General features: G+C 41.7%; 1 protein-coding gene across 1 annotated transcript in view; it reads left to right on the top strand.

The window, feature by feature from the left end:
- XPR1 (xenotropic and polytropic retrovirus receptor 1) overlaps positions 1 to 17618 on the top strand; it is a 233036-nt gene that overhangs the window by 199774 nt on the left and 15644 nt on the right. The window contains exons 9-13 of the mRNA XM_068239712.1: positions 2407 to 2586; positions 5042 to 5204; positions 6566 to 6763; positions 12979 to 13145; positions 13231 to 13370. Of these exons, the coding sequence (XP_068095813.1) occupies positions 2407 to 2586; positions 5042 to 5204; positions 6566 to 6763; positions 12979 to 13145; positions 13231 to 13370 (848 nt within the window). The remainder of the gene's footprint in view (positions 1 to 2406; positions 2587 to 5041; positions 5205 to 6565; positions 6764 to 12978; positions 13146 to 13230; positions 13371 to 17618) is intronic.

Genomic DNA, 17618 nt, shown 5'->3' with positions numbered 1-17618 from the left:
AGCAAGAGAGTGCCACAAAAAAGAAAACTTTTAGGTATGCCACCAGGTTAAATGCCTTATGTGGCAGCTGGTATCTCCACCAGTGGAGGGTGGGGTTTTTTTTATTGGAAGGGGATAAAGGTGGGTATGCCTTGGACCAAATTTCAAAGCAGATGAGGCCTTAAACCCTGTTCTGTTTGGTTGCTTCTCTAAATTTGTAATAAAACATGTGAGTGATGGCTGAAGCTTGTTTCTGAAATGTACGGTTTCACTTGGTCACACACTGACTGCTCCAGGTATAATACAGTGTCTACTTCCATATATATACATTAAAGTGTCTCTCTGTATGATTAATGGCTGCATTAGAATACACATATTGCCATTTTTTTCAGCCTGGCTGCTTTGCTGTGCTTTATCATTCTGCCTTATATTGCCATTTCAGATTGTATTTATTAAATGGCGTGTTTGCAGTTTTAGATTTACATATGCAACGCTGACCATACAGCTTTTATTTTCTGTAGACACATTACACAGAATTTGTAGTGTAGTTTAGCAAGCAAGCAAAAGAGAAAAAAAAATGTTGCATAGTTAGATATATCTTTTCAATATACTGAATTTCTGAACTAACAGTCTCCAGATATGCTTCAAGAGGACTTCTGAAGTTGCCAAATAGTTTTCTGACTTGGTACTTTGTAAAGGGAAGGACAAAGGTGGTAAGAGGCTCCCAGTGGTAGAAAAAACTGGGTTAAAAACTAAAAATAGAAAAAAGTGATGGCTTACCTCAATAATAAATTCATGTAAATATGAATTTTAATAACAGGCAACGCATTTTTTCGGTCTGCACCCACTTCATCAGCCCAAATAAAAGTCCCTAGAAACATCAATCACAAGGAGCTCAGTGCTTGAGCACAACAATATATAAAAACACACAATTTATAAAATGTAATTTCTGACTCCTCCTCTATACATACTGTATATAATATAAGGACTTCTGGCGCTTTCCTCCCTTCTTTAGGAGAAGATTGTCACACGGTTGATCATTTTCGATTGTAACATCACTCTTCGTAGAATATTGATGCATTATGTTTCTGTGCTGTGCAAGCCTGTTTGTAATTTAATGATGAAAGTTACCTTTTTGTTTAATCATTTTCTTCAGATTACTAATGTCAGGTTTGAATCTTTAATCATTTTAAGGGATATTTTTTTTCTAAATTTAGGATTAAAAAGTGGGAATGTACTATGATGCCTCTCCCTCCCAGACAGCGGTGTTGGGGGTAGTGCAGCAAAGTTTGTAGTTGGAAGTAAAATCAAAATTTGAGGCATTAAAAAAGTAGATGAAATGGCAGATTTTATCTACCTCATTAATGTCTCGATAAACGTGGATCTTCTTTCCCACTTGGTGTGTTGCAAACTCTTCCAACTTCAAATGTATGACTTGCACTTTTTCACATTAAAAGGTTAAGTAGACTTTTGCAAACCTTATAGCACAGTGCCTGCGTCTGGGGTGCACGAAACTGGAGAGTGGATAGCACCACTGCAACTTCATGTGTGCACAAAGATTAGTAAGTAATACCATGCTAGTGTGCCAGCAGATGGCTGCATCACTGCTCTTACTTGGGCGCTTCAGTGATGTAGACGGAGAGGGATGGCATAGCCAGAACCAGGGCTGTGGAGTCGGAGCAATTTTGGGCACCCGGAGTTGGAGTCGTAGTCGTTGATTTCATAAACTGAGGAGTTGGAGTCGGATGATTTTGTACAAAATCCACAGCCCTGTTAAGTATTAGACTAAGGAGTCTGAGTCATTTTGGGTACCCGGAGTTGGAGTCGGAGTCGTGGTTTCATAAACTGAGGAGTCTGAGTCGGAAGATTTTTGTACCAACTCCACAGCCCTGGCCAGAACTGTGAATCATGACTTGTATTTGGGTAATCTGACAGACGTTGTGGTGACATATTCCAGCTGATGTTGGCATGGTTGTTGTGTGGGTGAGGGCCGCTTCCCAGCGATCGCGTTCAGGTCCACGACTGAATTTCAGCGGGCAAGATCTTGCGATTCAGCGTGATTTGCGCTTGTGATTCCCGTTCAAAAGGATACCAGTAGGGGGAGGAGTTTGTACAGCTGACTGACTGCTGTCTAGACTTTAATGTTTTAATATAAAAATATTTTTTCTCATGCACAACCAAAAATTTAGAAAATGTTTTACCTTAGGATGCCCTTGCTCGTATATCATCACTGTACTGGCACTGTATTGTACTCCTTGCATTCCTTCATGTTCAGTGTGTGACTGTATATATAATTAGCTAAAATACAGAATGTACTGTAGCCATTCAGCAGTGACTATTATTCATATAGAAGCAAACAGGCATTATATTCTGGTGTCAGATTGTCTGGTATATGATTTATTGAATAACAGAATGCGGTTTCTTTAGCTTGCAGGATTCCTTGGCATGCTCTGGTGCCTCAGTCTATTTGCCTGTGTCTTCGGACATCATATCTATTTGCCAATGCAGGTGAATCCACTGGTCTTGTATGGCTTCATGCTGCTTTTCCTCATCAATCCCACTAAGACTTTCTACTACAAGTCTCGATTCTGGCTTCTTAAGCTATTGGTAAGTGATATTGCTACTTTCTTCACCTCCCATGATTCTTCCCGTTCCAGTCTTCTGACAGTATGTGTTCTTTTGTGCTTGCTAGCTATGACATTCACAGGTTTGCTTTTAATGGACAACTGAAGTCAGGGCCGGGCAGAGGCAGGAAAGGCTCCAGCCTCAGGGCGATGTGTAGGAGGGGACGCACAACTCACTCAGCTATTATTCCCCTATTGTGTTTGTAGCAGAGAGAAATAAGAAAAGGAGATACATGGCAGTGACTGCAAGCCAGATAACTAGAGATTAGGGTTTTGGGGGCCCTGGGACACCTCTTACTCTAATAGTAATCAGTGTGTGATGAATGGGGGGGGGCACTTTGGTGTCTCAGACTTGGGTGCTGGAGGACCTTGTCCCGGCTCTGACTGAAGTGAAAAGAATATGGAGACTGCCATATTTATTTCCTTTTAAAAAATACCAGTTGCCTGGCAGCCCTGCTGGTCTATTTGGCTGCAGTAGTGTGTGAATCACACCAGAAACAAGCATGCAGCTAATCTTGTCAGATCTGACACTGTCAGAAATATGTGATCTGCTGCATGCTTGTTCGGGGTCTGTGGCTAAAAGTGTTACAGGCAGAGGTTCAGCAGAATATCCAGGCAACTGGTATTACTTAAAAGGAAATGAAATGAATACTGCACGTATTGTATTATTAGGTTGGTATGTGCTTACCAGACAGGTACACCATCTGTGTGCTATTTTTTTGCGTCTCAAGCGCCATTTATTCAGAACTGTCATGTGACTCACATAATGTTCCTGGCCACACTTTACCGTATCTTTGCAAATGCCATTACAGAATCTCAGTATGTGCTCACATGCCAGATTACTGGGGATCCAATGGCCATGCTGTTATCTAACAGTTGATACCTCCGAGGTAGGGAGTGCCATTGAGAATTTCGTGGCTCTGTGGGGAGCAATAGATAACTGGCTTGCAATTTAAAGATTATCCTTAAAGTGGAATATAACCCTGCATTTCAACTTTGCTCTAAAACATTATTTACAGTATATTACATGCAACCAGCATTTTTTTTTTACTAGACCAGCATTGAAAGGGTTACACACAGCTTTAAAGTTCCTGGAGATTTCTGCAGACGCATCCGAAGCTGACATAGATACATTTTGTTTACATAAATGTATCTAAGTGACTCATCTCTCTGACTGAGAAGGAGCTGGAGGACAGCCAAAGAGTGTGTAACATTTCTCAATAGATACATATAACTAAATAGAATGTAACAATCTGAACTTCTGCATATCTCTCCCGGAACCTTAAACCTCCTTCCAATGCTGGTCTAGTAAAAAAAAAATGCTTTTTGCATATAATATGCTGTAAATAATGTTTTAGAGCAAAGTTGAAATGCAGGGTTATATTCCACTTTAACTAAAATCTAACTTCAGCACCTTATGGAAGTGGATAACCCAGTACTGGGTAGAAGTGACTCCAGAATAAAACATTTTCCATAAATGGTATCCCCCTTTCTCTACCTTTAAAAAAAAAAAATAGATATTTTGTATGAACACGCCTCCCCTGGTTGTTGAAGCTTCCCATAGTCTTCTGTGTGTTGGTCATGCAGACTGTTGGCACAGTGTAACAATGAAGTGGTGGGACATGTTTAAAGGACAACTGAAGTGAGAGGGATATGGAGGCTGCTATATTTATTTCCTTATAATAATGCAAATTGCCTGTCTGTCCTGCTGATCCTCTGCCTTTAATACTTTTAGCCATAGACCCTGAACAAGCACACACAGATCAGGCGTTTCTGACATTGTCAGATCTGACTGGATTAGCTGCATGCTTGTTTCTGATGTTATTCAGACACTACTGCTGCCAAATAGAGCAGCAGGGTTGCCAGGCAACTGGCATTGTTTGAAAGAAAATTAATATGGCCGCTTTCATATTCTTCTCCCTTCAGCTCTTAATCAGCTCTACTTATAAAAACATTTCCGGTTATCCACGATACCAGACTTCGGTTGTAAAAGAAAGTGCTGTACACTAAACATCTTCAGGCCACACCTGTTCTCTGATTTGATTTGCAGACCTCACATCTAAAGCCCTGTGAAATCAATGCCACCTGGTCAAGTCTGACAGACATATCACTAGCTTGCAAGTTAGAGGCGTGTTCTATTGCTATACGGGGGAAGGGACGATGGGGCGGCAGGGTGAGTGGAGAGAACAATGTTCTCAGTCGTAGCCCAGCTGAAGCAGTTGAGGTGTCTGGGGCTGCTGTACACACGCCGGATTCTCAGCAGAGACTGTCGTTATTGACCACCTCGGCCAAGTTTCATCTGGCATGTGTATAGAGCTTAAGTGTTACCGGCTTAATTATTCTATTTGTACATTTAATCATGTGTAGTTCACTCACCACTTTCTTTTGCACTGTTGATTTTTTTACTTTTTTTTTTTTTTTTTGTTCTTTGTACCTAGTTTCGAGTTTTCACTGCTCCCTTCCATAAGGTGGGCTTTGCAGACTTCTGGCTGGCTGACCAACTGAACAGTCTGGCAGTGATCCTCATGGACCTGGAGTTCATGATCTGCTTCTACAGCTTTGAACTCGACTGGACAAGTCAAAATGGGCTAATCACTGGAGGTAAGAACAACAAGATTCATTTTCCAGTGTTCTCAAAATGCCAGGAGGACGTCCCCACCCCATTGTGAGATTATAGCCAGTAATCCAATCTGAAAACTAAGGACATGGATAATGCCCATCTCTATAAGATAGCTGTATCATTGTGTAACTGTATTGAATGACTGCCTAGAAGAGGATAACATGGGAACAGATGAGACTAAACTTTTCACACCCATATTCAGCTAAGCGGATATTTTCCTCTGCTTTAACTTAACATTATCTGATAAGGTGGTGAAAAACTGATGAACTGAATACAGCTATGAAGAGCTTTGCCCCAGGGCACCCATGTTAAAGCAAATCTGAGCTGAAGCTTGGGTGAGAAATCATACTTGCCTAAGGATAAGGAAGCCTCTAGACCCACTAGCCCTTGTTGGAAGTCTTTGGAGCAGAGGTGCCCACACTTTTTCAACTCACAAGCTACTTTTACACCACTCTCCTCTCCACTGTGGATCGCCGCTGATATAAAGTCTGTGCGCGAGCATGTTGCGCCAACGAAGGGGTTCCCAATGTGGTGGAGGAGGGCAGCTGTGCAGCATCCATGAAGAAAGATGGGTGGGCCGGGAAGGAAGAGGTTAAAGGTCCGCCCGTGGCTCTCTTGCCGCACCTCCTCTGGCTGGCTGCGTGCTACTCTGCATAGGGCAGCGAAGCAGCTCCATTAGATGGTACGCCGGTGCTGCACAGTCAGCATCCGGTGCACTATTTTTAAAAGTACTTTGTGATCTACTGGTAGATCGCGATTGACGCAATTGGGCGCCCTTGCTTTGGAGGATCCCCAAGCGGCAACAGGGGACTGGAAGACGCTGTGCGAAGCCTCTACAGGATACAGCGGCTTCTAACAGAAACGGAAGAGGTTAAACACTTCTGAAGGGCTGCAAGGGAAACTTTATTTGTTCCTTTCTCTCTACTCACTAGTGGGTGGTAGAAACTTTTGTTCCACCCACGTAGCCTGCGCTTCCTATCAGAATCCGATCAGCAGGACCTGAAGCAGACAGGAGCGGTGTCTATTAGCTCTGCTCCTGTCAGTCACAGCTTATATCCCTCTGCTTGTGGCTTCCACAGTGTTACCGCTCTCCTATCACTCTCCTATCGCCAGCCGGTAATTTTTCGGCTTGTTATCACGTTCTAACTTTTTGACGGAAAAGTCAGCTGTTTTCAGCATTACCGCATGCGGTAATGCTTTATGAATCGGGGCCATTGTCTAGTTAGTTTAGTATATGAACATGTAAAGGTGTCATCATGTATTGGTAGATATGACTAGGCTGTTTCATAAATCTGCCTCATTGACTCTTGATTTTTTTTGTCTTCCTTTACTCTTTAAATAGCAACTGATGGAAGTTGCAATACGTATTCCTATGGGGTGCGAGCTGTGGTACAGTGTATTCCTGCCTGGCTGCGGTTTATCCAGTGCCTGAGACGATACCGAGACACTAAGCGAGCTTTTCCTCACCTGGTGAATGCCGGCAAATACTCCACTACGTTCTTCATGGTTACGTTTGCAGCTCTTTACCAAACCCACAAAGGTAAGAGTCCTGCATGCTGTGTGAGTGTTAAGCAGCCCATACACTCAGCCGATTTTCTGGCCGATCGATCGATCGATTGCAAATCGGTTGGCCAATCGACCGATCGATGGCCGATTTCGATCGATTTCGATGGATTTCCATCGAACTTGCAGGGTGGAAAATTTAGGTCGATCTGATGAGATTGCTTATCAGTTTGCATTGGCCTTAATGGAAATCTGATGGCAAAAAAATGCCATCAGATCGAATTTCAATAGATTTCAAACTGAAATCTATTGGAATTCTATCCTGGTAAAAAATGTTCTAAAAACGCATCAGATAGATCATCAGATGCATTTCTTATCTATCTGCTGCCAATCTTGACGAGTGTTTGGGCACCTTTAGTGTCTGTAGGACTAGACATCTGTGTGGTTGAATAACTGTGAAATGTCAGTGCTGGGATTCACGACATGTATTCCGATGTCTCCATGATGGATAAGCTGCCTCACCTCCTGAAGCTACAGCTTTTCATTGTACTAATCAGTGCCTTTCTCTTCCCCTCTTGATGATGACTTTTATAAGAGCTGTAACAAGTTGCTTGTTGAAATTTAGAAATTGAAATGGCAATAATACTGTGGGTTCATAGGACTGGTAACAAGATTCTTACATTCTCTCTGTAGGTATCAGAAGTAAATGATTAATGTGATGGTGATTTTCCCAGCGGATGCAAGCTTTATTGCAATTGTATGCAGTGTCTATTTCAACCCGCAGGTGATAGACATTTTGGCATAAGTTGTAGCAGCTCTGGGGGAGAGAAAAAGTGGAAATGTATCCACTCCTATGTCCTTCCAAACATTTGGTGGCTGGAAGCCTAACGTGCTGAATCTTCTGGCTGTTGTGTGGGCAGTGTGTAAATAAACACAGAATTTCCTGGCTCTTGTTCTATACATATAGCCATTTGTGTATAGATCTGGCCCTAGAAGGAGTTGCATGCTTACGTCATATACAGGATCTTATCAAAAAATTAGCATATTGTGATAAAGTTCATTATTTTCTGTAATGTACTGATAAACATTAGACTTTCATATATTTTAGATTCAAATACACACAACTGAAGTAATTCAAGCCTTTTATTGTTTTAATATTGATGATTTTGGCATACAGCTCATGAAAACCCAAATTTCCTATCTAAAAAAATTAGCATATTTCATCCAACCAATAAAAGAAAGGTGTTTTTAAAACAAAAAGTCAACCTTCAAATAATTATTTTTAGTTATGCACTCAATACTTGGTCGGGAATCCTTTTGCAGAAATGACTGCTTCAATGCGGCGTGGCATGGAGGCAATCGGCCTGTGGCACTGCTCAGGTGTTATGGAGGCCCAGGATGCTTCAATAGCGGCCTTAAGCTCATCCAGAGTGTTGGGTCTTGCGTCTCTCAACTTTCTCTTCTCAATATCCCACAAATTCTCTATGGGGTTCAGGTCAGGAGAGTTGGCAGGCCAATTGAGCACAGTAATACCATGGTCAGTAAACCATTTACCAGTGGTTTTGGCACTGTGAGCAGGTGCCAGGTCGTGCTAAAAAATGAAATCTTCATCTTCATAAAGCTTTTCAGCAAAATAATGAACTTTATCACAATATGCAAATTTTTTGAGAAGATCCTGTACAGCTAATCAGCATGGATTGTGCTGCAGGTAGAAAGATATGGGAGCCAGGCATGGAATGGAGTTCTGATATGTTGGCAGCTGGCACACAACATTTTTGTTCTAAACGGGGGCCAGTTGAGCAGAAAAACTTTTAGCTGGAATGGAGTCTTATTTTTAATCTTTACAGAGTACTCAGGTAGCTCAGGGTGACCCAGAACCACTAGGAGAATGTGTGTCATTATGACACCTCATTCTGTCTAGTATTCCTTATCTTAACCTCCACTTCAAGGCACCATAGGATGTCCGCAGAACATTTTACAAGTGTGACCACACCTTGATGTTGTCAGTACAGATGCCAGTGACAGATCTAAGATCGGACAATTCCATATTCTCCTTCAGTACATACAGTGACTTCCTTTTAGGGGCTACCTGAAAGGAATTAGTAGCATCCGGGATCTCCATGGCATCTGATATCTCATAACATGTCTGATTTGGAATCTAGTATACCTCACCAGATTGGACTTAACTTTATTTCTGTACCCCTCCCATTTTTTTTGAAGATTCTTCTTAAATCCTCATTAGAGATGATCAGTGAGATACAAATTTTCCGAGCTGATTCAGATTTTTTTGCGAACTGCATGCAGCTTGAAATTAGGCCAATCCGAAGCATTTGCCTCCAGAGTGAATTGGTCCAATTCCAACAGCAACAAAATTAGCATCACGTTAAAAAAAAAAATAGCCTCTCGTTATCAGGGATGAGCAAGAACACTCCTGCGAAAATAATGTCTTGCAGAGTGTGGGAGGCGAGAGCAGGACATGCAGCGTTAACTCACCGGGCTTTCACCTGCATTCCGATGCGTTCCTTCGGCATACACTCCGGAAGTTTTGGCTTTGAATATGGAAGCGTGCGTGAATGGAACGCTGGAATGCAGATGATAGCCAGGTAAGTTAACCCTGCATATCCTGCTCTTCCCTCCCACACTGCAGGACGCTATGGCTTTTCGTGACCGTTCTCACTCATTCCTACTCCTATCTCTGCTCATCAATTTGTCTGTAGCTCTACCTGTGGGTATGACATTGCTATAAACTGGAAGGGCATGGCTTCTAGATTCACAGTTTTCAGCACTGAATCAGTTCCCCCAAAGTTTTCTTGTTAGTGGTTCTTTTATATTAAACCTTACCACTATTGTGTTATTACTGTGTCTTGTAAAGATGGTCATCATTCACAATGCAAAGAAAATGTAAACAAGAACACTGCAGTCTGGTGTTGTACAGTGTGAATTAGCTATTTGCTGCCCTCAAGTGGTCACAGAGTATGGCTGGCAACATGAGGTTTAAAATGAAGTGAGCATGCTAATATACTGTAGATAAACACATTTTTAACGTGAACCAGAGACTAAGCACCCTCATGTATTTTACCATATATATCAGTGGGAACATTAGAGAAAATACCTACCCTGCTCTGTTTCATCTTTAACTGTTCAGCTCTCTTCTTATCAGCCCTGATAAAATCCCAGACTGAGCATTGTCTGGCTTTGCTCAGGAATCTTTATAGCTGAGTCATTATAGCAGACCCACAAGGGGGCAGGCTTGGGCTTGAAAAGACATAAGAGAAAACAGACTTGGCTATAATGATTCCTGAGCAAATGCTCAGTCAGGGATTTTATCAGGGCTGATAAGAAGCAAGCTGAACAGTTAACAATGAAACAGAGAGCAGGGTGGGTGTTTTCTCTAATGTTCCCACTGATATATATATATGATAAAATACATGAGGGTGTTTAGTCTCTGGTTCACTTTAAACAGAGGCGCCACGTAAGGATAAAATTATTTAAAACAGTTTAAAAAGGGAGGTGGTGGACTTACCTTCCCCCAACTAGTCTCAACAGTCAGTTTTCACTGAAAAAAAGTATTCAAGGATATCCCACAAATATGCAACGCATTTCACATGTAACATCCAACTTCATCAGGCAATACAAGGAGCTTGTAAAAAGTCCAGACAGGTGTGAGTGCCTCCGATGCTAATGCTAATACAGAGATATGGTATCTACCATTGAGGGCTAGTGCACACCAAACTCGCAATTGCAATCGCTAGCGATTTTGTGATAGCAATTTTGTGAAGCAATTTTCAGGGCGATTTTTCAATGAATGAGCTGTTTTGATCATTCTACCTGAATCACTCCAAAAAAGGCTACATGCACCATGTTTGCGATTTTTCGAAAAATGACAACCTTGCTGTGGGAACACCCTCATAGGGTTTAAGATCGCCAGTTCTTTTCAAAGCGCTGTTTTGCTGGGGGGACCCATCATTTGTAGTCCCGCCCCTGCATTTACACCTCTTTGGAGTAAGTGCATTATTATAGTGTGGTACTTATGGGGGTACTCTGACCTCTGCAGCAGCCTTTACGAAAAATCACCCTTGTGACACTATCAGCCTCTAATCCACTGTGTCCTACCAGTCTCAGAGCACTGCTGTGCAGTGTGTCCTAGAAGCACTCATCCCCATGAAAGCCTATGAGTGATTACACTGCTATTATACAGCACATCAGTCCTCTGCACTAGAAGGTAATTTAAAAGGCCTGAAATTGTGCTTTTCGGAAGGCGTATTTTTAATAATGGTCAAGTATGACTTAACTTGCACACTCCTCTTCTCCTCCACTCCTTTCTACTCTATGCAGTGCTGCATGTACATAGAGCTGTGATGCCTGGGTGTGCCTCATCACAAGGTCACATCAATCAATAAGACTTTGCATTTGCATTACTGGTAAGAGGAGCAGTTAAGTTTTCCACTTAATCATTCAGCTATCCTTTCCTTTTTGCTGTCTGGTGTTTGTAATGCACATGAATTAGTGTATAAAAAGTCTGCCGTTTGGAATTCAATACAGTAGCACTTGTCATCTTGTTCTGATTGCTGCAAAGTGCAGAATGATAAGTGCCTGTGTTGCCATAACTACCAGTCATTCAGGGCGATTTGTTAGCCTGCCAGAGTTTATCCAGAATGTATCAGAGTATCAGAATTTCTTCTTTTAGCACCCAAAAAAAAAAAAATGGTTCTACAGAATGTGAAAACCACTGATTTGTATGTGTTCTAGTAAATGGCAATTTCCTGCAGCTCCAGTTGTAGGGGTAAGCTTATTGCAGCTCCCCAGCCTCACAACCTCTACATCAGTGACAAGTTCAGCTTAAACCCTTAGAAAACACTATAGCATAACCTGTTGCTTTCATGGCAGGTGCATCCGTTTTTGAAGCTCATTTGCTAACTGCAGTTACTGCTCAGATTAAGCTTGTCAGTGTAGAGTCCTTGTGCTGGGCGGGTACATAACATTCACCTGCTGGGTTATCATTGTAGTTATGTGCTGGAAGGCGCAGCTTTTCTCTGGATAGAATGCTACACATTTCCCCCATAACCCAACTCCTGGTAGAATTTGATGAGCTGGTGCAGCCATCACATTAAAGGGAACCTGAAGCAAGAGGTATATGGAGGCTGCCATTTTTATTTACTTTTAAACAATGCCAGTTGCCTGGCTATCCTGCTGGTTCTCTGACTCTTAATACTTTTAGCCACAGACCCTGAACAAGCATTCAGCAGATCAGGCGTTTCAGACATTATTGTCAGATCTGACGATTAGCTGCATGCTTGTTTCTGCTGTGATTCAGACACTACTGCTACCAAAGAGATCAGCAGGGCTGCCAGGCAACCGGTATTGTTTAAAATAGAAACAAATATGGCTGTGTCCATATACTTCTTGCTTCAGGTTCCCTTTAAAGTTATTAGGAACTGCTATTCTTCAGTAATCAGATTATTGTTCGCACAAGAGAATCATTTCCCAACCTTTCCAGGACAACTTTGAGAGGAGCAGACTCTTTATGTGATCTATTTAGGTGGAGGGTACCTGTTCATATATATTTCTTCTGGTTATCTCTGTAGAAAATGGAGTTTATTTTTTATTTTTATAATGCCAGTATCTTCTGTAGTACTGTACATAGTGCAAAACAAATATTGGGGAACATATATACATGAGACGTTCAAGACACTGTACAATCATGACATCCAGCAATACAACTACAAATACATACATCGTTAACATGTGAATTGAGATATCACTAAAATTGGTGCACGTTCATATGATAAAATACAGCAAAATAAGAAACAATAAGAGGATGTCCCGGCCCTTGTGATTTTACAGTCTAGAGAGATTATACACAGTGGACAGGACCCAGTTTGTTTCCCAGCCAGGTCACTATCTGCACAGAGTTAGTATGTTATCCCTGTTTCTGTGTGGGTTTCCTCTGGGCACTCCAGTTTCCTCCCACATCTCAAAAACATACAGATAAGTTAATTGGCTTCCCCCTAAAATTGGCCCTAGACTAGGATACATACACTGCACCATACATGCATAGATATTTGACTATGGTAGGGGTTAGATTGTGAGCCCCTCTGAAGGACAGTTAGTGACAAGATTATATAGTCTGTACAGCGCTGTGGAAGATGTCGGCAGTATATAAATACTAAATAATAATTAAAATATTATGTCTGCGTTAGAAAGTATAATTTCATCCAAGTACATTGAGTTCGTTCCACCTTTTGTCTCTAGCCCAGAAACATACAGACGCTCAAGTATTCTTCTACCTGTGGATCGTTAGTTATGTGGTCAGTTCAATGTATACTCTTATCTGGGACTTGAAGATGGACTGGGGGTTGTTTGACAAGAATGCCGGGGAGAATACTTTCCTGCGAGAAGAGATTGTCTACCCCCAGAAGGTGAGAGCTCTGATTGTCTTCTGCTTGGCTAGTGTTCATTGTGGCAGCACGTTTTCTGACGCCATCTCCCCCTCTCCTCTTCCAGGCCTATTACTATTGTGCGATTATACAGGATGTCATTCTACGCTTTGCCTGGACCATCCAGATCTCTCTCACAACACTGCAACTGCATAACAATATTTCAGATATAATATCCACTGTCCTCGCTCCACTGGAAGTGTTCCGGTAAGTACATGTAGTAATTCCTAGCCAAACCCATCGTAAATTTGTCAGAGATGACTAGTCTGTTCTATATAATTTTAACAGTTCATTGTTTTCAACAACAAAAAATAATTTGGATGCAAGCATCCCAGCTGACTGCTAAACTAATGGAGGGCAAAACAAAGTTAAAAGAAAAAGCAGGTTACATATGTAAATATTAACAGATAACTGGAGTCAAAATGTCCAGTCTGTCAGCAGTAGAACTCCAAAGCCTTTTCAGCCTCATAGGAGACCTTGATACTAGGGAAGCAGCATCACCCTTTAAAATAATGTGCATGATTTATTCTTTCTTGTGAGAATCATCAACTCTCAGGAAGATAGTGTCATATTGCAACAGGATCTGGATAGGATGGCTATATGGGCACATACATGGCAGAGGAAATTCAATGTGGAAAAATGTAAAGTCATGCATTTTGGTCGTACCAATGGTCTAGCACCATACAAAATAAATGGGATACAGATGGGGACATCAAACTTGGATAAGGACTTAGGAGTACTCATCGACAACAAGTTAAATAATCGTATTCAATACCAATCTGCTGCAACTAAAGCTAATAAAATGTTGGGAAGCATTAAAAGGGAAATAAAAACTCGAGATACTAGCATAATATTGCCCCTGTTTAACTCTCTAGTAAGGCCACATCTGGAATATGGAATTCAGTTCTGGGCACCACATTACAAAAAAAGATATTGCAGTTTTAGAGCAGCAAAATTGATACGTGGGATGGAAGGTCTCACCAAGAAAGGTTAGATAAACTGGGTTGTTTTAGTCTAGAGAAAAGACCCCTTAGAGGGGATCTAATTAACATGTATAAATACATCAGAGGGCAATATAAAAGCTTGTTGGATGAGCTTTTTGTCTCTAGGTCTTCTCAAAGGACTGGAGGACATGATCTGCGCATGGAGGAAAAACGGTTTAGCCATTTATTTAGGAAAGGGTTCTTTACAGTAAGAGTGATTAAGATGTGGAATGCATTGCCACAGGAAGTCGTTATGGCAAATTCTATACCTGCATTTAAAGGTGGCTTTAGATCCTTTCCTTGCGTTGAAAGACATCCATGGCTGTAATTACTAGGTAATGCTCAGTGATGTTGATCCAGGGATTTTATCTGATTGCCATCTAGAGTTGGGAAGGAATTTTTTCCCTTTTGGGGCTAATTGGACCATGCCTTGTGAGGGTTTTTTCGCCTTCCTCTGGATCAACAATGATATATGAGGGAGCAGGCTGGTGTTGTACTTTATCATCTGGTTGAAGTCGATGGACATATGTCTTTTTTTCAACCCAAATAACTATGTAACTATGTAAGAATTTACATTGATAAGCAATACAAATTACTCACAGCATTATAAGTACACCTGAAGTTAGGCTATGGAGGCTGAGATATTTAATTCCTTTTAACCCATTAGCAACTTCAATAGTTATCTCGTTTGAGATAGTGCACTGCTTTTAACCTCAGTTGGCAGAACGCGTCATGCTGTAAATTCTTGGAATGCTTTGATCTCTCTTTACTAGCAGAAAATAAAGAATCTGAAAGCAGAAGTCTTTATTGTTTCACACTGCCCCCAGTGACTAGTGGCCATTAAATACACGTTGCAGCAGCATTATTTAGAAGCAGGGAGTTATGTAACAAATGAGAAATTAAAAAAAAAAAAAAAAGGCTAAAATTGGCCTGGAGCACCTGTAAGACTCTAAATAAATTGGCTACTAAAGGGTTAAACAATGCAGATGGCCTGGCTGTCCTGCTGGTCCTATGCCTCTAATACCTTTTAACCATAGACCCTGAACAAGTATGCAGATCAGGTGTTTCTGACTGGATGAGCCTCGTGCTTGTTTTTAGTGTGTGATTCAGACACTACACAGCAGAATGATCGTCAGGACTGCCAGGTAACTGGTATTGTTTATAAGGAAGTTATGTCTGCCTACATTACCCACTGTGGGAATTTCAATAGAATTTCAGAAGTAGAAGGTTGGTTTTTAGGTTTCCAACTTGATGGACCACTAATGACTCATTGGACATCTACATTTATTGAAGATTTTTGACCAAGATCATCATGAATGATAGATTCAGGCAGGGCCGGGCCGAGGCAGAGGCAAGAGAGGCACTAGCCTCAGGGCGCAGTGTAGAAGGGGGCACACAACTCACTCAGCTATCATTCCCCTCTTGTGTTTGAAGCAGAGAGAAATAAGAAAAGGGGATGCATGGCAGTGACTACAAGCCAGATAACTAGAGACTGAGGTGTTGGGGGCCTTGGGGCACCTCTTAGTCTAATAGCAATCAGTGTGTGATGGCTGAAGTGGGAGGGATGGAGGGACGCACTTTGGTGTCTCAGCCTTGGGTGCTGGAGAACCTTGTCCCGGCTCTGGATTCAGGTGACCACCTATATTTAATAGCTTTACATATTCTATAGTTATTAGTATAGAATGTTTCTCTGAGCACACAGAATAGTTGAAGCAGCAGTAGCGCTTCTAGAATGCCTCTGTGATTTGTAAACTGATCTTTTTTACCGAGCTTACAGTGGCTTGCAAAAGTATTCGGCCCCCTTGAAGTTTTCCACATTTTGTCACATTACTGCCTCAAACATGAATCAATTTTATTGGAATTCCACGTGAAAGAATGCCTCTGCGATTTGTAAACTGATCTTTTTTTATACTTCGTGTTAATGTTGGCGATGTATGCTGTGCTGCCTTATCGCCTCACAGGAATAGAATCAACAGTGTCATATACTGTATTTATCTACTTTTCTGTGGAGTTACAGTGGCTTGCAAAAGTATTCGGCCCCCTTAAAGTTTTCCACATTTTGTCACATTACTGCCACAAACCTGAATCAATTTTATTGGAATTTCACGGGAAAGACCAATACAAAGTGGTGTACATGTGAGAAGTGGAACGAAAATCATACATAATTCCAAACATTTTTTACAAATCAATAACTGCAAAGTGGGGTGTGCGTAATTATTCAGCCCCCTTTGGTCTGAGTGCATTCAGTTGCCCATAGACATTGACTGATGAGTGCTAATGACTAAATAGAGTGCACCTGTGTGTAATCTAATGTCAGTACAAATACAGCTGCTCTGTGAGGGCCTCAGAGGTTGTCTAAGAGAATATTGGGAGCAACAACACCATGAAGTCCAAAGAACACACCAGACAGGTCAGGGATAAAGTTATTGAGAAATTTAAAGCAGGCTTAGGCTACAAAAAGATTTCCAAATCCTTGAACATCCCACGGAGCACTGTTCAAGCGATCATTCAGAAATGGAAGGAGTATGGCACAGCTGTAAACCTACCAAGACAAGGCCGTCCACTTAAACTCACAGGCCGAACAAGGAGAGCGCTAATCAGAAATGCAGTCAAGAGGCCCATGGTGACTCTGGACGAGCTGCAGAGATCTACAGCTCAGGTGGGGGAATCTGTCCATAGGACAACTATTAGTCGTGCACTACACAAAGTTGGCTTTTATGGAAGAGTGACAAGAAGTAAGCCATTATTAGCAGAAAAGCGTAAGAAGTCCCGTTTGCAGTTTGCCACAAGCCATGTGGGGGACACAGCAAACATGTGGAAGAAGGTGCTCTGGTCAGATGAGACCAAAATGGAACTTTTTGGCCAAAATGCAAAACTCTATGTATGGCAGAAAACTAACACTGCACATCACTCTGAACACACCATCCCGACTGTCAAATATGGTGGTGGCAGCATCATGCTCTGGGGTTGCTTCTCTTTAGCAGGGACAGGGAGGCTGGTCAAAGTTGATAGGAAGATGGATGGAGCCAAATACAGGGCAATCTTGGAAGAAAACCTCTAGGAGTCTGCAAAAGACTTGACACTGGGGCGGAGGTTCACCTTCCAGCAGGACAACGACCCTAAACATAAAGCCAGGGCAACAATGGAATGGTTTAAAACAAAACATATCCATGTGTTAGAATGGCCCAGTCAAAGTCCAGATCTAAATCCAATCGAGAATCTGTGGCAAGATCTGAAAACTGCTGTTCACAAATGCTGTCTATCTAATCTGACTGAGCTGGAGCTGTTTGGCAAAGAAGAATGGGCAAGGATTTCAGTCTCTAGATGTGCAAAGCTGGTAGAGACATACCCTAAAAGACTGGCAGCAGTAATTGCAGCAAAAGGTGGTTCTACAAAGTATTGACTCAGGGGGCTAAATAATTACGCACACCCCACTTTGCAGTTATTGATTTGTAAAAAAATGTTTGGAATA

Source organism: Hyperolius riggenbachi, chromosome 6 (genome assembly GCF_040937935.1).
Source record: "Hyperolius riggenbachi isolate aHypRig1 chromosome 6, aHypRig1.pri, whole genome shotgun sequence".
NCBI lineage: Eukaryota > Metazoa > Chordata > Amphibia > Anura > Hyperoliidae > Hyperolius > Hyperolius riggenbachi.
The sequence above is the reverse complement of the archived record's forward strand: the minus strand, read 5'-3'. Positions and strand labels throughout refer to the sequence as shown.